We start from the raw sequence: 23,519 nt of genomic DNA, 5'->3' as shown, positions 1-23,519 counted from the left end.
TAATTACAATATAACACATAAAATAGCTGAGATTTCTTCAGACTTTAGTTTGATTAAGGAACTGCCATCAAAAATTAAGACACCGCCATTTTTTTAACCAAGAAAGTGTTGGTATTCGGTTTATATCGGCAGACATTATGAGCCGAGAAACGACATCACACTTAGATAAAAATCATAAACTATCTACCACTTTCAACCTTGGAGAAACAATAACAAAAAAAAATCGCGTTCGTAACAAATGACCAAATAAAAAAAAGAAAGTGGGCCATTGCATGTTACCCACACATTTATAGCAGATCATAGCTAATGTGAGAACTAGCCTTAATACATAATTAAGCGTATGTGAAAAAGTGTAAATTCTCTTTTGTTGAAAGGTGGGACACATTAGCGGTATGGTTACGCGGTCTATGGTTTGTGAAGCAAGAAGTTAATGATGTCGTTTGTAAACCATAGACGTGTGATTATGTTATGATCAGTCTTAGGAGTGTTATTATGGGTATTACCTACTGAGTCACTGGATTGTACTGAATCACCAATTTTACATAAGTTGAATTGGCATGCTCTATTCTATTTGTTTACAGATGATTTCTCTTTTATATCTACCCATTCCTGAATTACACACCTACACATTTTACTTCTATTCATTTACAACTTAAAAATGTTAGTTCCCACATTACAATTAGCACCATTAGCATTGGTCTGAATCATTTCCGACTTTGATTTTGGACTCAATTCCGAGTGCATTTTATAATTTAAGTAATCTCTGAAACATATTGTTTTAATTTAAACCTTTGTTATGGAGTTCATAAACCTCGAATAAAATTATCCTTATTTAAAAACATTACTACAAACTTAAACTAGGGTAGGGTGGTAGCCAATGAACCGCGTGTACACTATGAACCATAATACCTACCGGCCATACCTAACGTTGTTAGCTCGCGCAAAAATTATGTCGAGACTCCCTTGCCACGTCAAGAAGTTTGGTCTATTCGCCGTGGGTCTGTCGCGATATACTCACCTATGAGCCGCGTCTTAGTCTTCTACTCAAGCAAAAACGACAAAAAAAGGTGAGTTTCTTTTTGTTGTTACTTTAATAATCTAACTCTTACTTAACTATGTGTGAATTGTATGTGTAATGTAGATCATTAGGCTTATCTGAGACTATTTTTTGGAATTAATTCTCAACGGTTTTTGTATAAAACATGACCTAACATTTCCTAAGAGGGGGTGGGTACGCTGTGAGCCATTTATACTGGGTAAGCAATGAACCACGGTTCATTGTGTATTGTGTACCACATCTTCGTGCTTTGTATGATATATGATGAGGCGGGAAGTATTATTAGACAGTTAACCTCTAAGTGTTAATGTGAGTACCTATAATTAATTACCATTATTCGTCTATTTCAGCATGGGGCGAAACACGGTAGGGAGGAAAGCACGTAAAAAAGGGTATCACACCGCGGAAGCTACACAAAGAGGTATAGAAAAAACACTTGTCGGGAATAAGCATTCTAAAAGCAGCAAAAACTGCAACCTTCTCTATCCAGTATTGCGAAAGACGGAGTGTTTGTGCGGAGATATGTCACAAACAAAGTACCTACAGGAATAATCCCTCTTGTAGACTAGAGCCCCATTATGATGCAAGTAAATTTCTTACTGCCCAACATGAAGACAGCATAAAGAAATGTTGATTGTTACAATTTGTGATTTGGACAATAAAAAAACATAAGTCTGAATGTGATAAAAACACGTCGACTTTATAATGCTAAGAGCATTTTAATTAATATAAATATACAAGTACAAAATGTTTTTTCTTTTTTCCCGGAAAGAGTTTGTGCGTAACTTTTAAGATGTTCATAATTATTGTTAAAAATTAAGTTTTAAGGCTGATTTGTTGGTTCTTAAACGTATGTATAACCCGAAACTTAATAATTATAAAAAGTTATAAATAGTGTATTTATTTTTCTTTAAAACAAACAATATTGTTTTTTTTTATATTACCGTGATTCATTGTGTACCACATGGTTCATTTAGTACCACCCCCCCCGGTTCTTTGTGTACCCCTAGGAGTACGCTATGAACCATTTCTCATGTTTTAAAAAAACATGTATAAATTAGGCAACAGCAAATGTTTTCCACTTATTTCAACACAATTTGGCAGCTTATTAAATAACCTATCATTTGAGACAAAAATATTTTCTTAGACTGTAAAAACGAGCGCGCTAGAGATCTCCAAACTTTTGGTGGTTCATTGGCTACCACCCTACCCTATACAAAAAACAACACAATTAAATACCAAAAACAAGTAATCATCAATTCTGTTACAGCCTTTTTTTTTTTTATCGTCCCACTGCTGGGCACAGGCCTCCTCTCACACGGAGAAGAATCATCAATTACTCATTTTAAATGGCAAATCAAAATGGCGTCGGTGTAAAAACGCGCGAATTGCCTTCTGCGTCCGCGCTAAGGTGAATGACCTCTCTGACGTGGGTCTACGTCACTGGGGTCACGCTATGCGGGTAGTTTGCAGTTCAGTCTAGATCTAGATTAAGGAATTTCTAGACTGTATTTAGAACTGAAGGTAAATGCTTATTATTTTCTAGATCTGATAAGGTCCCTTAAGGTCATTACCTTTTCTTTCTACGAACGAATTTATGCTTGCCTGCCAACTTACAAAAAGGCCTTTTAGGAATCCTTTTTTCATGAATTTCATCAGCTTAGTTACAGTTTTAAGAAATAGTTTAAAAATGTAAGTAGTAGCTCTTAATCTAATCCCCAGAAGGCTAAATACAAAAACCGGACAACTGCGAGAAGGACTCGTGAAAGAAAGTTTCCGTACCAATGTCCATAAAAATACGTTTATTGTATGGGAACCACTAAAATTATAATATTCTTCTGGTTTTGAATATGTTTTGTTAGCGGCAAGAACAATACAATACCATCTATGAATTCAAAGTCTGGGTGAGACGGTTCTCGAGATACTGTCTGGTGACCATAAAGTAAATAACCGGTGACAGACTCTTGGCCAGATGGTCAGCGAAGTCTTAGTGATAGGGATCCCGTTTTACTCTTGGGATACGGATTCCTAAACACATAATTTTTGGTACCTTAGCTTAATAACTATAATCATAAAAGGGAAAATATTATACTCACGCATATTTTGTATGTACTTGTACTCTTGAGGTTAATTATAGTAATAAATATAATTACGTATTAAAACTTTAATCGCACTTTCATTTGCATTAGAGTTTGGCTCCATAAGTTGATGTTGTGTGGAAATTAGGGAAGTTATACAATATATTAAGTAGGTACTCATGTTTAGAGGTAGATCAACGAAAATGTCGGAAACTGTACCAAGACCCACTTTACTACATAGGTATAAACATCTTGATTAGGTAATTGATTTAGTGATTTGATGTCTTTACTTTGTGTTTTCACAGCCCTGACTCCCTGGAATCGTGCAACTAGCTTGACGTTTCGAAACAACTTCCAGACTTTTTTGAAAAAAAAAATTTTTGTGTAGATAAAAAAAATAGTGAAACTTTATCATGTTTCGAGACAAATAAAATAACATAAAAAGAGCTTTTTATACGTGATGCTTATCGTCTTATGAATGTTTCAAGATCAAAAACCCAGCCATTTTATTTTTCACTTCCAAGAAAAAAAAATCTAGTTTTTGTTTTTATCATATTTTACATATCGCCTCAAAAACCTAGCCATCTCTAAAACTAGCTCAACCTGTCCATTGTTCAAATGACCTCACCGTTTTCCAAAACAGTCCACATAAGTAGGACCAGTTGCTTATGGTCTCACATGTAAGGATTGTCCATATCGTTATAGGATTGAGCCCACGCGTGGATGTGGGCGTATTACTCATGTGATCTAGATTAGTATTGTTGTTTTTGGTCTAACCTTGGAGTTACGAAATTGGTTTGGAAGCTTTTTAGATAGATCATAGATTGCACTGATTGTAATGACAATTTTTATTGACAATTATTATTGACAATTGTAATGACACTCTTTACGTGATTCAAGTTTATGTACGTGACAATGTGGTAGGGTGTGTCAGTTTAGTGTAATTACTAAAGAACTAGAGACTATTTGATATACTTAAGGAATATTTCTAAATTTTGTTGATCCTTTCAGCCGAACGAATGTCATAGTTTATGTTTCACTTAGTGTATGAAGAAATATTCGGCTAGAACGTATCTAACTAAATAAAGTAGCATTGAAAAAGAAATGGCCAAAGATATGCAAGTAATATTTAGCTTAAATTAATGCCTCTAATATCAATGGGAAATTAACCCCAAAATGCGGCACAGCAAACAGAAAAATACCGTTTACATAACACTAGATATTTATAAAGTAAATGAGCTAAACGTCTTATGAAACAAATTAACGTTCGTAACGGCGGGTGACGCAAAATGCAATGCGGTGCAGCAGTGAGCCTCCGTTCCGGGTCTTTAGTGAACGAGTATTTGTAAAAATGAACAAAAACCGGCCAAGTGCGAGTCTTACTCGCGCACGAAAGGTTCAAAATAATTAAATCAAACTAGGCTAAAAATTTTTGAACGTCAACAAAAAATACAAAAAGACAGTCCCCAAAACGCCCAAACTTTCCTATGTGCCCAAACTTACAATTTCCTATGTGTTATTCCTGGGAAGAATAACAGCGAAAGCATGTTCCTTACCATTATCTATAAAAAGTTACCTCTGCGTACCGTTATCTATAAAAAGTTACTTCAGTTTTCAGTGTTTTACCTGTGAAAATTTTAGTTATCTAGCTATCACTGTTTATGAGCTACAGTCTGGTGACAGACAGACGAACGGACGGTCGGACGGGACAGCAAAGTCTTAGAGAAGTAACAGGGACCCGTTTCACCATTTGAGTACGGAACTCCAAAAACTAAAATTCAAGTGTCGTGCGAAAACCTCGTCGTTATTAGGTTTATATCCGTTCTGCGTGACCGTGTTTTGGTGTTATCTATTTTTGGACGCATTTCTTTATGTAATTAATGAGGCATTTTTATTTAGTAGACCTACAAATAGTATCATGCTATATTTTCATTTAATTTTCAGCCTTAGGTACTATCATTCTCTATATTATATTCTTGTTTGGAAAAAAAATTGCTAGTTAAGATTCACCCAATTCAAAATATATCTATTATGTTTCTGATCAGCTGTTTTCTTCACTCATGTTCCGTGGGAAGTACTGCTCATACAATAAAATTTAGCCTATGTTACTCGGGAATTTTGTAGCTTCCTCACAGTTAAAGAATTTTCCAAAACAGCTTAATAGTTTCGAACAAACAAAAAAATGTTCCTCTTTAGTATATTTACTTCTTAAAAATTCAAAATAATAAGCGATATACTAGCATCAATTTGGTTGGTCTACTTTTAACAGCACATATACAGTCATACAGCCTACTACCACAATCAAATAGGTCATTCTAAAGTTGTCAAAAAAAAAAAAACACGGGCCTCGTTACAGCCCACCGCCTTGTCCACTTGCTAACTAAGGAAACCACTTAAATTCACAACAAGATAATCCTTATAAGACTGTTAGACGATCACGTTTCTAATTCCTACGTACCCTTGAGTTCTGACGTATTGATTGGGTTTCATTGAGGATTTTTTGTGAAGAAAATCGTCACATATTTTAGAATTCGACTAGAAGAAAAGTGTTGAGAAAATGCAAGCTGTCATTAACAATATCCTATTTTTCTGGAAAAAGAATGGAATAGTAAACTTTTTAGGCCATAAAAGCTGGTTTCTTCATATGTCTTCCTTTATTTTTGAGATTGACGCAGATTACAAAGACAAAATGGCGTTAAGGATGTAAAAAAAAACATAGACAGGTTAAGTCATGAACTCTTCTTCGATAGTCAAATAGGTCAACCTGCAAGGTTAAACAGACCACCTGCCTTAGCTAAGAGGTCCGCGTCACCACAAAAATCCCAACACATGACTAGCACCACCCACAGACAAGCTATTTACCTCAAAAACAAAAATAAATCGTTAAACACCAACCGCCGATCGAGTTCTAACCGAGTCGATTTCCCATTAAATCGATTTCAATCGGTTTAGAGCACAAACGGTATTTCAATTGGACTAACGTGCAGTAACTGTGTAACCGATGCATTGCCATCGAAAGTTAACTGTATCGATAAAATCGATTGCTGTTGCACTATGTTCTTAAGTCTGGTTTAATGGCTTCGTGGATATGGTGGTTGGTCCAGCTTTGACCGTAATGGATGAATGGGGTGGGTTTTTAGAGGTCATTTTGCAATTGAAAAGGCTTTATGGGATGATGGATTCTGACTTTCAAAGATTTTACTTGGAAAATAAGTTTCCTGTATCTACCGCAGCTTTAGTTAAATTAAGTTTTGATAAGAGTTTGAATCAAATAACATTCATCATTTGCTGCAGGCTGAGTTAAAGTAGTGTTAAACTTCAATGGCTTTAACATATAAGTGTTTTTTTTAATAATTTGCTCTTTGCATTTCGAAGTTGCGATAGCAATCAAATCTTCTAGTCTTCCAAGCCTTACCCGCTGTTTAGTTCCGATATTTCATGACCATCCTAACCGATTACATTATCCCCTTTAACTTTGTCATCACATCATCTATTGCCGTCCATTGCTTAACGTAGCTCTCCTCAATGAGCGCCAACCATGCCGATCTTTGAAGCCCGCGTCTTTCTGCAGCCTCTTTAAATTTCAATGCTATATCAATGGTGTAATGGCCTTTAAAACTGTCCCATCATTGGTCAGCTCAACTGTACGGTAAATACCGATGTGTTTCGATCAATATCAGTCAATGGCTGCCAACTCTTTGTTATATTTTTTGTCGCCCTACGCCTACCGTTACTTATTGACTGCCAATTGATTTCAGCACGTGTTTCTGACTTGTATAGATTTTTTATAGGTGAAGGACACGTTTGGCGATAAAACGTTTTACTTAGTTTAAATGGAAAAATTGTGTTCTATCAATAGTTCTGTGGATTCAATGAAACCTTTCATTTTAGAGATATAATTAAATTGCCTCGTTTAAGCTATTTGTGATGTAGAAGGTACGGTACACAACTGTAAAAAACTACTTAATTGAAATACTTGATTACCTATAAAATTAACTAAGTTTTTTTTCAAATACGTCAATGATTGCTACACGAAGTAAAATGGGTGATTTCTTAACGTCTGCATACATAGGCACACGGAGATGTTATATCTTCAATTTACCTGATGTCGGGCTGCAACTTTATCCTTCTCACGAGTAGTTAATTTTATTACGTGAATTTCTGAATCCTATACTGAAAATTAGACACCAAATAAAAACCTACCTTAGAAGACAAATCAGCAATGATCTCATTCTTCTCATCGATCTGGCGCTCTCTCTCCAACGCCCGGCGCGCATGAGCAGCTATGGAGTCTCGTACTCTTGAGCCCTCGAGCGTGGCGTACGCGGCCACGGCGTCGGCGCAGGCGGCAGCGAGCGCGCCGCGTCGGAGTGTCTCACCTTCATCCCCGTCGAGAGATGTCAGTGATAGGTCGGAGTGGAGTCCTGGAAAAGAGAATTGTAGTTACACATTTTTTCTAAGAAATGGATGATAGGTGGTTTTCTTTTGGTGAGATTCCACCAAAATAGAAATGTTCGCGAGCAATTTCTTAGGTTCTCTTTCTAAGAAGAAAAGGAATGGTAATGATGATAGGTGGTACATGATGTTCTGATGAGATTCCACCAAAATAGAAATGTTCGCGAGCAATTTCTTAGGTTCTGTTTCTTAGAGCGAGAAGACCAAAAGAATCATTTGTCATTTGTCACAGTGTTGCATACCGGTGGAATCGCTTTTAGATGATATATGAATCTTGGGGTTACGTTAGTATTTGCTGCTTAGGGTTTTCGTATCTATGTTTGCAGTCAATCAGTCTCCAATTTACTGAGATGCAGCTGAGGAACATGTTTTATCTAATGGAATAGCCTTTTCCAAACTGTCTTGGTATTTGCATTTTATAATGCATCTGTATACATATATCGTTACAACAGGATACCCCTTCATATGACTTAGTAAATAACATCGAATGTGAAACGATAGCGAGAACGGAGAAGGTGCAGAAATCAGTAGGAGAACATCACTGAAATAACCTTTTGTTTTAAGTTAAGTTATATTTAAAAGAAAACCGTGAGAACGTTATCAGCCATCCTATAATTAAACAAATAAAAGTTATACTCTTAAACAATAAGATGAACAAAAAACTATTCACAAGCGGATGTCATATGATCCCTTCGTTAATATATTGAATATCAATATTTCTCTTTAAATATTAAAACAATCGGGCAGTGGAAAATGATACCGTTTGGAATAAAAATATTATTAAAACTCGTCGAATTCAATTGTTGAGTATTATTTTATTTTTAAAAGCCGCCTGTTTTTGACTCATAATATTTCTCGTATCTAGATTAAGAGCTCTTTCAAATAAACGGTTTTGTTGCGCGTACAAGCGTATTTTCCCGCTACACTTTCCGTGAAGAAAAACAAAAAGTCGTGGTGGCCTAGTGGACAAAGAAGCAACCTCTCCAGTATGAGGGTGTGGGTTCGATTCCAGGTCAGTCAAGTACCAATGCAAGTTTTCTAAGTTTGTATGTACTTTCTAAGTATATCTTGGACATCAATGGCTGCTAAAAAGGTGAAGGAAAACATCTTGAGGAAACCTGGGCTATTAAGTCTGAAATCACCAACCCGCATTGAGCAAAGGTGGTGATTAAATGCTCAATCCTTCTCCGTGTGAGAGGAGGCCTGTGTCCAGCAGTGGGACGATAAAAAGGCTGTAACAGTAGACGATGCGGAAAGAACAGAGCGAAAATTACATAATTTTGGATGCATCAATACTTCAATGTTATTGTCGCATAGCAACCAATAACCATGACCTACTTGGGTAACTGTTTGAGCATTAATTTACTTGAAGAGCCCACTGGGGAACCATTTATTAGATCATAATATCGATTTATTATTTGTTTATGTAGGTATCTAAGTTAGGAGGTTATACCTGAATTATGGTCTTATTTGAAACAGTTTCCGCAGCTATGGGAAACAATGGGTGGCTATGGGCTCCAGATGGAACATGGATGGGTTTTATAGTCAGTGAAACAGTCAGAGCTAACTCTTAAGCACTATATACATAAGCCTATACTTCTACTATATACTAGCCCCACTTGGAAGCAACCTGCATCCTGCGCTTTGTAAGATCGTTCGATCACGTCATTGGTGGCCATCCACTCGAGCACCTTTCGGCCCCATTGGCCCTTATTTTTCGTCCTAAATGGCCGAATCATTATATTTATTATAAAGACGCCTATTAGATCAATACTACACAATATTACGAATTCCCACTTTCTCCATAAACTTTCTCATAGCTAACTGAACAATTTCACGTATCATCCACGCTGCATCAGATTGTCGGAACTGTCTAACGAGATCAAGGCTTGATCGATGGTTACTAAGACTCTTTTAATGGTGGATATATTATGTCTTTAGTGATGGAAAACGGTCATTGACGTGGTGGAGTCATTGCCATTTGTAGAAACAGGTGTCATAGAAGCTTTTCTAGGTAATTATATTAGAAATAGCTGCTAACGGCTTCGCGTCCCGTAGAAACTTCTTCGCGCACCCGGATTAAAAAGTAGCCTATAGCCATTGACCATCAGCCTTCGATAAATGGGCTACAGAACACTTTTTCAAATCGGACTAGTGGTTCTAAACAGTAGCTAGATTAAACAAACAAACTATTCAGCTGTGTAATAAATAGGTACAATTAGCATAGATGAAATACTCGTATAATAAACACAAAATCTTAACCAGATTTTTTGAAGAACTCTTTAAAATGAATCAATCGAATCGAAGCAAAAACTGCAGTCTCTGCAAGTGCATTTCAGTGATTTTGTAACAATTGACACGCTTACGAAATCAACCAGCTATTTACTTACACCACATCTGACTGACATCGATATTGACTCAAAATAAAATATTTTATGAAAGTATTGACTAATTTATTTGAATAACCTGTCTCTCTGATATATGAAAGTATAGAACCTGAGCATGAGGGTTCAGGGAGTTCAGGGATGAATCCTGGATGCTGGTGATACTATGCGATTGTTCCAAAGAGTTACCGCGGCCCTGGTACACAATGGGCTCCAAAAGGAACAAAGGTTTGAATCAGTAAAAGTTTAACACTGCACTCACAGCAGGAGGGGTCATCTGATCCACCATCCACATCAAAATAAAAAGGTTTAAAGGGTCTTGAATTGGGGCAGATGTTATTAAATTTTTCGATGAGATCGAAACAATCACGATCCTATATTTTATGACTCCAGCATAATGTGACGAAAATAAGGGATACGTCTATGTCTTTGCATCTAAAGTATGACCTTCTAAAAAAAGTTTCAATGGGTGATGCTCCTGAAACTGCCACAATCACGCATAGCTTTGCCAAATAATGTCATATGCGTCACGTCACTCCGGCGCTTGGTACAAGATGGCACCCCAACATCAGCAGTATTATAATAACAATGTTTACATATTATTGTACTAACTTCTGCCAGCGGTTTTGGCTGCATCAAGTGGGGATTACCTACTTCCACGCACTTGGATAAAAAGTAGACTATAGCCTTCCTCAATAAATAAACTATCTAACACTGAAAGAATTTTTCTAATGGAACTAGTAGTGTCTGAGGTTAGCACGTTCAAGAAAACAAACGTAAAACTCTTCAGCTTTACATTAGTCATCATAATTTTGCAATAAATCACAAAGAAGCGAAACTTCAAGATCGTGATTTGGATCGAATTTTAATGGTTTTGATATATCGTCTAGTGCACAATGTTTCCGTAAGCCAACGATCCAGGAACCGATTACGAAGGTCGCACACAATTGTCTGCAGAATTGCGTATACTGCCGATGTGCTGTAACAGTGCAGGTATGTTGCAGTAGGTAAATTTTGATATTCATTGAAGTGAATTTTGAGGTGTGTGTAAAAACATGTTTTGCATTTTTGGGTAGTTTTATTATGATAAGCATAGATGTCTTGTTTTAGGACAGAAAAAAAGATCTTATTTTTCGGTAAAATTTAAAGTTTCATCTCTTTCTTGCACTGGAATATCTTTTACACGTCTTGTAAGAGATTTGTACAGTATGGACAAAGTAGAGGTGAAGTATGATTTGTCGCATAACGTGTATGTTATCTTATTTTAGTTAATTGACAATTACCCAAGCCACAGAATGGCATTATCATTAATATTGTGAAGTCTTCTTCTTATCAACTGCAGGTTTGATCGCCTAGCTAGCCTTACTGTCAGATTTCTGACAATGCTCCCTGACAGCCTCTCACGTAGCATTGTAACAACTGCTACTGTGTATCATTGGTATGTAGTATACTTCTTTGTTTATTTAAACTAATGATCTCACGATTGATTTGACGTTCAGTTTACTAATACGAAAGGTCGGTCATGACATCAACAGGTGAGTTCATCGCATGACCTCATGTTGTACTGAAAATTATAATATATACATCTTCTTTAGATTCAAATATTTGTGGCCGGGAAGATGACTGGGTTACCTTAGGTAGCTATGTCAACTTAGCTAGCTGAGAAGTGGTATGTAAGGTCATTGTAAGAGTTCTTGAGTTTTTATGCCTTGAATAGTCAAAAACTTTCTTTTGCAGTTAAATTTAATTTTTGCGATTTAAATGAATTATTTTTTTAAATGCTGATGTTATGAGCACACGCTCAATCGTACGCTTTAGTCATAAGCAGAACATGTATGGTCTTTTGCCAAAAGTAACACCTTTGTATATCATGTTTTATCATCATCATCTCCCGAGCCTTTTCCCAACTATGTTGAAGTCGGCTTCCAGTCTAACCGGATGCAGCTGAGTACCAGTTATATATCATGTTTTATGCGAACATATATATAAAAAAAAATACAAAATGGCGGCCCATATTTTCGAGTTCTGTTCAAAGTGATACTTCTGAATACTCCACATAGTGACATCGCCCTACAAAACGGTCACGCGAACTGAGGCTACATTTAACTGGTTATTTATGCCGTTTCGTGCAGGAAGTGTGCTTGTGGACCATTTATTTCGTTCACCAACTATAGCTATTTATGTAAAAGTAAATACTGAAAGTTGGCTGATTCGGTTCTAATTAAAGGTATTTGTGTGTTTAAAGGTAAGCAGTGGTGACCGAGAAGAGGTTAGGAATATAGCAGAATGTTTGAAGCATTTACTAATTATACGGGATGTTAGTTGAAATATGGATCAAATCTAATAGGTGGCAGTTCATGTCAAACTTTTTAACCGACTCCGTCGGAGTTTTCATGGCCCCAATATTATGACCCTCTAGAGGCAAGCCAAGTTGGTTGTAGTTTCATCCATATCCTAAAAAGAACGTGGGAATGCGTACAGCCTTTGTATAAGAAGAAACATGCGTCTCTTTTTGTCTTGTTTTTCTTTTACATAATGAGGTATAGACTTTTGAAAAAACTAAATTTTTTATTACTTATTGTGACGGAACGTCATTCCATAATTGACTATCACTTAAGTTCTTATAAAACTATAGAAAACAAATAAGTCTAGTAGAAATATGACGTCAGAACAAGGGTGGTTCCTAATGGCCCACCTTCAGTATGACGCACTTCTTAAAGAGGTGAGAAACTAATACAATATTACCTTACTGAGTAATAAGGAGGTTTATTAAGGTTTATTGGTCTTACAAGACTGAAAGATAATATTGCGGTGCTAATGTACCCTGGAACCTTTCGAGCTAGGATATTTCACGATCTCAGTTTTCAAACTTATTTCAGTATTCAGCCTACATTTTTGTAGGCGCATTTGGCTAAATCTATTGTGATAAAAAATTGCCATGGGAAGAAAGGTGGTATATTACGTTATCATTTTATTAACCCGGGTATTCACAGGTTTATTCATAACTTGCATATTGTACAATTAAAGTACTGGTGTGTATAAGTAACAATAATAAAAGAAGAGCTCGATATGGTAACCTTTGCATGACCCCAAAACCATTTTCTTCAAATATCGTAAAACGTCTTGTTTGTCCATATTAATAATTCGTACGCAGTTATCCAAATACCTCGAATTGTATCGATCGCTATGGTCGCGTGTTGTCCAAGCTAGAACTACTTATTGAGGTTATTTGTTTGACGTAGGCTAAAACATTAGTTTACTTCTACATATTACCTATTTAAACCAAAAATTGATTCCATTCCTAGTTGTTTTTTTAAGTTCAAGAAAATCAGTTTACTTTTCTTCTTCTTCCTGTCTGGTCCCAAGTTATTTGGGGTCAGCCCAATATGTTTATCGCTTCGATTCCTCTCCGTCAGTCGTCATACTTACTAATTCAGTTTGTATAAAAGGTATAAGGCACAAGTTCATAGACAACATAAACGTGAGTTTTCTTAAAGCAACTGTATGAATTTTTACATTCAATTTTCACAATTAATAGGACATTTACGTTCTCGGTGAAAATAAGCATCAAATGACCTCTCACAACAAAAGTACCAGGCTCTCATAAACATAAAGAAGCACTTAAAACCAACAAACCTGAATCATCATCATGTCCAGTATTAAGCTGCAACGCCAGCGCTCTCAGCTGCTTATAGACCTGCACAGCCTCACTCCTCAACCAGCCATCATCCTGGTCCTCTGGCTCCGACTCCATCTCCGCATGAAGAGACCTGGCAGTGTCTGTGGTGTCAATGGGATCTGGTGCTCCGATCCTCTCGGCGAGGGTATCGTGGGATCTTTGGAGACGCTCCAACTCTTTAAGTGTGTTCTGGTAGAGATGTTCCTGGAAGAATTTTAAGGGTTAGTTGGAAATTCAATGTGTTATAGCCTTTGAGTTAAGCTTAGGATTAGTGGTGTGGATCGCTATTATAAATAAGGTGATAATGCATCAAAAGTTAAAGTCCAAACATCACATGGAACATCACCTGATTCCTAATTTATATCAACCTATAATATATATATAAGGAATATAGTTTCAGAGATGCATTTGGCTAGTCCACCAAATTACAATACCGTTAACTTGAAAAAGCTCAGTCTAAAAAGTGACAAAAATAGTCAAACAGGTAAAATAACAATCTGAAGACATAAATATACTTCAACTTGACCTTAAAAACTGCTAAAAATTAAAACCCAGACGGCATAATCCGAACGAGATAAAAAGGACATTTTGAAAGCGTAACTCCACGACAGTGAAGGTAATATCGCAAACGTAGAGAATAACAAGTAAGTGCTAAAAGCCAGGTGTTTTAAAAACAAACAAGTAAGCCTTGGAAAACTTACCACCTGAGCAACCAACTCATTGTGCAATATTAAACTCTGTACTAAATACGCACGTACATACGAATAATAATATAGACTTTACTTAACTGCTAACAGAATGATAAAGGAATTTCAAAACGACTACCAGGAACGTGAGGTAGTTAAAATTATCAAATTAAATAAAAATAGTGGTGAAGTTACAAATGATTTCGAAATTTCGATGCTGATTTAAATGACACTTAATTTTATTGAGACCCAAATAATTAAAGGGATGACTATAAACATTAAATGGCATTATATACGAAACTTTAGTAGTAAGCTACTTCAAATTAATAACTACAATGACTAATCGGGAACTAAAGTGAAAACCCAGGAGTTCATTGCTGGAAATGATGAAGCAGATTCATTCATAACTAGAGAATCATTAGCAAAAACGAATCTGAGAGACAAACTAAACTTTTCCAGTAGGAGTATAACTTTGGTAACACCAAAGCATCTTTAGATACTGCTCCAATTAACGATACAATAAACTCAAAAGACAACCTTGCTACAAATGATAACCACACATTACCCAACAGTACAAAGGGTTCCGTACAAAAGGACCATTATGGTCAGACCAGTGCCCCTAGAGTTGCCCAACAAGACCTTCGAGTCGAGATTAGTTTTTAATTACTGTCCATTGTTCTTGACTAATCCGCCGGATATTGCGAGGTGAAAGGATCACTTTGTTTGGATAGAATTGAATGATAGTGGTAATTTGGTAATGTGCGACATTCGTTTTGTCAAATGATTTGAGGTTCATAGTTGAATGTCTAGACTTTGGTAAGGAAACCTATTGTTACCTAAAAGCAACACTTATTTGAATGAATATTTATATAAGCCATCTCTCGTAGTCCTCAGTAGTTTATTTTGAGATGAATAGATGTCCTGACTTCCTGAGACACTCCCACGAATGATTTTTCCATATGCCCATTGATGTTTTGTATATAAACAATCATAGAAAAACTATTATGACTAGTCAGACAACTGCTTTAGATCCCGAGAGACCTATCCAAGTATCACACGTATAAAATTACTTGTTGAAAAAAAACAAGTATACAAATAAAAACATTACACCCAGTGAACAATGCAATATCAATTCACTTGCCGACTACAAAACCTAAGTAGCAGCTTAGTACGTAATAAAGCAAACGTAAAGCACTTCCCATACAGCTGCTTACGAAGCCATAAGACTGATGATATTTCCCACAATTGAATTATATCGGCGGTTCCATAGGAAATCATGTTGCGTGAACCATTGTGGAATGTTAGCACTGTTTAGATCTGAAAGATTTTTTTGGAAGCAGGATTGAAGATGACATGGAATTCAGACCAAATCAAGTAGTAACCAATGACACGCTTTGAAGATATAAAATGAAAGGAATAAATACAAAAAATATTGTTGAACTGCTATTTTTGGCATGAAAAATACATTGAATCTTGAACCAAGCCACAATGTAGGCCTTACGGTACAAGGCCTTAAACTTGTGCCTTCAGAAGACAGACAAGTGAAGACTGGTAAGAAAAGTAAGCTGCGGTTTACACAAACAAACATTACAACATAACAAGTGAACGTTACTCCAAATGGAATGATCAATATTTTTATTTCAGTAACGGAAGTCCTTGTAGCAACTGTATCGAGTGGATTACACAACCACGCATCCATCAGATCTGAATCAAATTACTTACAATCTTGAGCAGAAATCATTAGTATTATGAAAGACGATTCAATATTGAAATATTACGATAATGTATTAAGTATTGTACTTGGAGGTCGGCTGATTTTAATCAATATAAAGCAAACAGCATTGATTTGATTGAATCACATGACGTTTCGAAGGTTATATTGAATGGTGTGAAACACAAAGAAGTTATTTATAACTCATATTTGTTACCCCAAGTTGTATTTTTTGTAACTTAAAAAGACTTCGATTTTTATTAAAATAATGCTTGAGACACGGATATCCTAACCCATAATGTGGTAAAAGAAAATTTTGAAAACTAGACTTTTCCTAGACCAAATATTAAACGGAATTGGATGAAACAAGTTTGGACAGGTAAACATACTGCTGATGATTCTACCATCAAAAGAGCTTATTCAAACGTAGCCACATAACCATGATCACTTCCATTTTTATAGGTACACGTCTTACGTAATAAAATTCTGTCCTTACCTGTTCTTTAAGCTGCCTCTCTAACGCCACGATCCTGTCGTTAGCTTCATCAAGTTGCTGCATCAGATTCTCCTTATCCTTAAGTGACCCTGTCAGCCTTCTTTCCAAATCTGACTTCTTGTCTGTCACCATCGCCAGTTCAGCTTTCAAGGATTCCAGACTTTGTACATGATCCTGTTGACCAAAAATATATATTGACGTCAAGGAATTTTGCAATTACTACATGGTCATTGGACATGGTATAATTATAGAATTGTCACCATTTGGTGAGAAATAAATGGATTTTATGGTTCAGCATTCAAGGTTGTTACTCATAAAATTGCAATTGTAAGATTAGTAATTTTTATTTGTACAATTACATTGTTATAATTCTCTGGTTCCAATTAGCTGTATCTAATTTAATCTAACGCAATTCCCAATGGTACTAGAGTTAATTCTTAAGTAAACTTACGATTCGGTTTCTTACTGTCTTTAATATGAATCATATTCGAGTGGATTTAACTTATTGCCGTATAAATTAAGGATTCGTCACCTAGTTTTTGGTTATCGTTCCAGTTAGATGGTGCAACTCAGCTTTAGATATGCATCTATTCTCAAGTTTTGTGCATACGTGACTTTAAGAACGTGTTTTTCAGTATCTTACCTGTAAGCTGGTTTTCCTCATGGAACACTGGTCCTTCAGGCCCTCAAGCTGTGCCAGTAGGTTCGCTTCAGTGGCTGATGACTCTTTCAGTTGTACTGTCAGTCTGGAGTTCTGGGCTGTCAGCTCTGCTATTAGGCTGGCTTTTTCCTCATCGCGCTGTGAACAAAGGAATACGTTATTATTATTATTTTATGTTTAGGTCTTTCTGACTTATTTGTGATAATATAGAGCAGAGGTTTCTTATGTCTGGCTGGTTTTCACGGTAATTTGGATGATCTAATTTAAAAGACCTTTCGTAAAGAGCATTTTGAACGCGTATTTCAATAACTAAAGAAACGTATAGGTTTTAATTTCTAAATAAAAGAGGTGTTCGTTATGAAATGAATATAACAATGTATTGTGAATATTCTAAAGGAGTGTAATAAAACATGTTTGCATAAACTAATCAATTTCATAGATAAAGATAGGTTAGATAAAGTGGGTAATAGAATTGCTATGCATATAAATACTGTCTGGTTTTTATAGTTGCAAAAGATCAACGAACGAAATAGTTGGTATTGCAAACTTGGGTTGTCTCAATTCTTGTACCTATTATAGCATTATCTTGTAATCTACACAGTTTTCAAATATACTATGAACTCCACGCACCCAATCGAAAAGTTGCCTGTAGGGGTCCTGAAAGAATTAGCAGGACCAGTACTCTCTGACACAAGTCCGTTCAAACAAATAAGCTCTTCAGCTTTATAGAAGTAGTATAAGTATACATTATGAATGTAAACGTAATAAGAAATATGCCTATTGTAAAATTTGTCATCACTTTCTACATACACGTAGTAATTTTCTGAACCAAGGAAAGCGAAACAATTGAAAATTAGTTCCAAAACCTTCTGCAGGTACACGAGGAAGGTTGAGTCATTTTCTGAAGTACCATGTGATACATAAAAGCCCAAGGCCAAAGCATTTCATGGCTATGAATCGTGAAACCATAAAAAAGCGTAAAACAGCATTTTTGGTTATTTTATTTATAACCATGGCGAAATATTGTTTTCGAGACTACACCATTTATAATTAAACTAGCTCCTGCCAGCGGTTTCACTCGCATCCCGACAAAAAGAAGCTTATATACTCGTATTTCTTCAATATCTCTATACGATACTGAAAGTTTCTCAATTCGGTCCAGTAGTTCCTAGGATTAGCCCATTTGTACAAAAGTTAGCTTTGTAATGTTGATCTGTTGTTTTGTTCATATTTAAGTAGGTACACTCAGTACATTATTGCGTGGGCAGGCTTTTATCTATATGGTCATAATAACAGCACTTTTCAATTTATCTAGATAAGCACACCCATCTCTAATTGCCTCTTAAACACACAAACATCAATTAAACCATATCTCTGACACATGACAATGGTCTTACATGAGTCATTTCTAATATGTGCTTTCTATCTACAAAAATCTATCCTCATACATTTGATCCTATATTCCCAGAAATAAAACGCAAAACAGTATCTAATCGCGACTATCAAGATAAAACTTTACTCGCAGTTCCTGAACATACGAACGAGCTCAAAAAATGACTAATAACATACTCCACAGATAGCCATTCTGATATCACAATCAAACATTTAACCATACTTCTAAACTACATTGTTTAAACAGCAAGCGTGGTTAATCGTCTTAATAGGTGTAACAGAATAGATCAAATCATTCACAGCAATATCAACTTTCATCCTCTGACCATAAAGACCATTATGTCATCCATGTAGTTTGCGAAAGAGTTTTTTCCGAGTAGATTTGGAAGGACGTCAGATCAAAAGGCGTGACGCGTTTCAACATTGTCTCTTGCTAAAGATGTTTGTTTGTGTTGTGAATTTGCTTTATTTTTATGATACTAGAAGATTTATGGCATTAGAAGATCATCCGGAATTTGATAGTAACCTTTTGTATGTTCCATCATACAACTAACAGGGATCAAATATCGTTAGCCTTCATTTGAGTTTGCTTACCTCAATATACATAATCGCTGGAAAAACCACAAGGCAAAAATGGTGATTATAATTACTCATATTTTTTTATTATGATTGAGATTTAACCAAAAAAATCTGTGCATTGGCAAGCTTATTGGAAATGAGGTAATCATACCAATTTAAATTAAACTACATAGCGCAGAGTATCATCCAATCTAAAAGATATTTATCAAGTAATAACGCAGAACAATATTGTCTTAACATCATTTTTGCTAGCTCGTTACCCAACTACACGGCTGGTTACCAATTTCCAACAGGTAATTGCTGAGGATGTGTTCGGACGGAAGCCAGCTATGGCATCCTGGAAGGAAGGCTATGAAGGTCTCACTATAATGCCATCAAAGCCATGAACTAGAAGACTGTTTTTTGTTTGGAGAGAAAATGACAAATTCACCAGGGTCGTTGTGTGAGACTGAGTTACAAATTCACCTTGAACGGTGCGATGATTAACGCTCATTCCTTCTCTGTATGAGAAGAGACAATAAAAGGCTGATGATGAGGATGACGATAATGAGGTTGTGCGAGAAGGGGGACTGTGAAGATAATGACATTGTTAAGTAACACTGGTAATTAGTAATTTCATGCCTGATTAGTCATATATGGTAGCAGGTAATTGAAATTATGTTAATTAGATATTATAAAATAGAATAAATATGATCTGGGTGCAAAAATATATTAGTACCTGGCTGTTTCGCCAACATCAAAAAAAGTAGTCTATAACTATCTCCAGAATTCTTCTGCCTCGAAACGAAATAAGTCAATCAATTCAGCCTTTCAGAATAAACAAATTAACTTTCTTATCTATGGTATTAATAAGAATCCTTAAAATAAATCACTATTCACTAAGCTTATTAAAAGTGTGATAAATAACAACGATAGCTCATAATGACAAATGGCTGCTAGACAATCAAATGAAAAGTGCTTCACCAAGGCGTGCCACTAATTGGCTAATTGGCCCTGAAAGCTTTCAGGCTAGCCCGATAGCTGTAAATTCCCTGGAATTGCGTAATTTTACCGTGTAATGTCAGAGTGGCCTTGACTTTCAGGCGATATTCGTTGGCATAATGTCCCTTGGTGAACATTTATTATAATGATAATATGTTGCGTATTTCCTGGTAGGAGTGACTCCGTTTCGGTATAATTTTTCAGTTTTTGTTTTGGGTAATTTAGAGCGTAGTTCAAAAATAATTAGGTGTAGGTATTTGCTGTTATACCTTTTGCTTTTAGAGGTATACAATTGTCAATGTTAAATACCACGATTCAATATATCACTCTAAGTCTCAGTTATAGCTTTTAGTCTTTTGCCTATTACCCAAGTAATATAATTTTCCTTACGTGCAACACTTTTATCGCCACTATTTTTCTATCTTTTTGCCTCAAAAACCAAATCGTCAAGAGCGAGGTTATCAAGATCAGATTGTTTGGTACCAAGGCTGATGGCAAGCTAGATACGAGTCAGCTTCCCATCCACATATTATGTGAGTCAAGTGACTGTTGTGTAACAATCACTCGCTTTATCTACTCTCTAAGTAATGAGGTTAGTATTCTAGAACGACAGTTGAACATAGATCTTGTCTTAGAATTGGAGTCTTAATCAGTTTGTGCAATGCGAACTTAAGACGTTTGTGATCTCAATTAAAATCAGTCGTAGAAGCTTGTTATCTCCGAATTTGAGAGACTATTTTCCTCGTATTACTAATATCTCTATCTTAAGATTTGAATTGAAGATTTAAAATATTTTTAAGTTTACTCACTATATTAAGTTTTGGTATGCGTTGATAAGCAATGCTCTCAAGATTTCTCAACACTATCTTTAAGTCGTTAACAAATGACAGGTCTTTTCCACTCATTACCTCATCCATACCAATTTCAAGATCTTTAAACCGTACACCAATAAGCATGCATTGACCTAAATAAATAAAATTATACATAACATTACACGTACATACATTCCCATCAACATTGCGAAAGTTTGGAGAATTTGACACGATACGACCTAGCACGTATCCGAAATTTCTTCGAGTACAGTTTTTTACTCAATCCAAAATCCTAACGGAGTTTCGTAATTTTGTCGTCGGCCATTGACAATTGATTAATGTAAAAAAATGCCCTTTAGTGATGGATGAGCGTTCACGAAACGTGTTGTTGGGCTAAGCAAGCGTGACCCGGTTTTTGTCGAGACCATTTCAGTACGTTTTGTAAAAAGAGAGGGAGATGTTGATTTGTGGTAGATCCACGTTGGATTTGAAAATGAAAAAGAATATACGAGAAATCTGTTAAAAAGAAATATAATTTCAAATCTTTAAGTACCTAAGACATTTGAAAATCGCATGACATAAGGCGATGAGTTACAATATGTCAAGAAGGCTGGTCCTACAATCCGAAAAGGACCAAAACCATATTATGGTGTGGTTTATATTAACGGGTCATAGTATTAAATAGAAGTCATTAAGAGTTATTTAATCGAATAGTAGTGCATTATAGAACAGACTTGCTTGATAGCCAAAACCACAAAGGTCATCATACCTTCTGACAGCCCATCAAGCACTTTTAAACGGCTTTATTGAATGTCGTACATAGAACATCGCTTAATAACTTAAGTTAGTTAACAATATGCACGTTAACGAAACCTGTTGAAGGACATAATGTTAATCTCTCGTATAATAAGATTACTATGTACGAAAAGCTGCACGTTTTTCGAACAAAAGTAAGGTTTCGGTTGGGCTGTGGTCCTATTGTACGCGTGCGTGACAGCTACAATATTTTTACATTTAATCCCAAACTTGAACGAGATCTCTCACGTTTCATTTGTTTAGAGAATTATGAACATTGCGACTTGTTTAAAATTTCAAACCTATATCTTATATTACCTACTAGATTAAATGAAAATGTCTAATTGCATCGCTTTATATTACTCTGCTGAAACCTATCGAGATTAGGTATGTAGCTACCACGGCAAATCTTACTTTTCGAAAAATCTCTACGTTGCAAATCGTTGGCACTGTATGCCACCGATTCACAATTTTAAAGACTTATGATTAATGGTTAATGTTTGTCTCAAAATTGAAGCAAACAATGTGCTATCCAAATTTTTCAATGTCCATCTTTCCATTAACATACTTAGTTAACACGATTTTACAGGAATTTATTTTTAATCTTTTTTAAATTCGCCAGCACAGGTACCTCGGTACAGCCTTGACTCAGTTCACTAATAGTGGTAATGTACATTTTCAATGTTAATTACATTGAAACTACGAAATTTGGACACAAAGGCTTTTTATGCCAAATCTAGGGTCAAGGGAAAACGCTCATTGTTTGAAACTGCCGCCATTTTGTTTTATATTATTGTTATTATGTATTCTGTAAAACAATGGGTGAAGTTTGTTTTAAGTGTCATTAATTGTAGTCTGGAATTAATTGAATATTTAGATTGATAACCCTTTGTTGAAACACGATTTGATATAATGTTTAGTAAGTCTCAATTTTCAGTCAAAAAGGATATAAGGGATAGTGCCAGAAATAACTACGAAGCTCCAAATGAAAGTCCAAAATCTAACAATGATTGCTCCAAAATCTAAGCTCATCATGCTACAGAAAGTAGTTTACGTTTATTTGGCAAGTACAGGTCCAACTTAGGACACTATATGTCGTAAACTTGATGATCTATTTAGCTTAGAACCGGTAGAAGCTTAAAGACTTACTTAAGACCGGTAGTTACGCAGTCCAGATGATTGAAAGCCCACTCAAAACCACACAAAAAGCTTTGAACAAAACACCTAATAACGAGCATCATTACTTCCTAAGAGATAATGAAGACTATAATGAATAAGCAGATGCAATACCCCTCATATATTATGCAATCAAGCTAACGACAGCAGCTGTACCTAATTACAGGTCTTTGCGTATTAACCTGAAACTGTATGTGGGCGTAATGATACGAACAACGGTGTATGAGATTGTGCAAATACTGAGAAGAGTTTAGTTGGAGGCGGTTGCCGTAACCGTGATACTGAAAGGTAAAGACAGGTGCTATTAGGAGCACGGGCTGCGGGATTGTTCGAAAGAGTAACCGCAGTCATGGTACACAAAGGGAACATGATTGGATTTCGGCTTCCAGGAATCAAAGATGGATTTAGTCAGTCAAAGTTTAACTATGCCCACAGTGAGAGGGGTCATTTGATGATTTTCCAGTAACAAAAAAGGCACCATTAGGAGTAGGAAAAAGACTAAATCTTTCTTATCGTGTTGCGCAGGTGGAGCATGATATGATAGGGCTTATCCTAAAATATGGGTTTTCATCTTACT

The 23,519-nt window shown here is 35.9% G+C and overlaps 1 protein-coding gene and 1 long non-coding RNA gene across 2 annotated transcripts in view; one reads left to right on the top strand and one right to left on the bottom strand.

Annotated features, from left to right (window-relative positions):
- The window catches only part of LOC110371686 (bicaudal D-related protein homolog), a 112,051-nt gene that overhangs the window by 6,244 nt on the left and 82,288 nt on the right, over positions 1–23,519 (bottom strand). Inside the window, exons 3-6 of the mRNA XM_021328043.3 lie at positions 17,190–17,345; positions 16,547–16,720; positions 13,611–13,857; positions 7,339–7,559 (exon numbers count right to left, since the gene is read on the bottom strand). Coding sequence (XP_021183718.2) covers positions 7,339–7,559; positions 13,611–13,857; positions 16,547–16,720; positions 17,190–17,345 — 798 coding nt within the window. The remainder of the gene's footprint in view (positions 1–7,338; positions 7,560–13,610; positions 13,858–16,546; positions 16,721–17,189; positions 17,346–23,519) is intronic.
- LOC135118399 (uncharacterized) lies at positions 865–1,951 on the top strand. Its single transcript, XR_010277562.1, has 2 exons — positions 865–1,067; positions 1,408–1,951. It is a non-coding gene; the product is annotated as an uncharacterized LOC135118399 (long non-coding RNA).

This window comes from Helicoverpa armigera, chromosome 22 (assembly GCF_030705265.1).
Source record: "Helicoverpa armigera isolate CAAS_96S chromosome 22, ASM3070526v1, whole genome shotgun sequence".
NCBI classification, from domain to species: domain Eukaryota; kingdom Metazoa; phylum Arthropoda; class Insecta; order Lepidoptera; family Noctuidae; genus Helicoverpa; species Helicoverpa armigera.
This window is presented reverse-complemented; position numbering and strand designations above follow the sequence as displayed.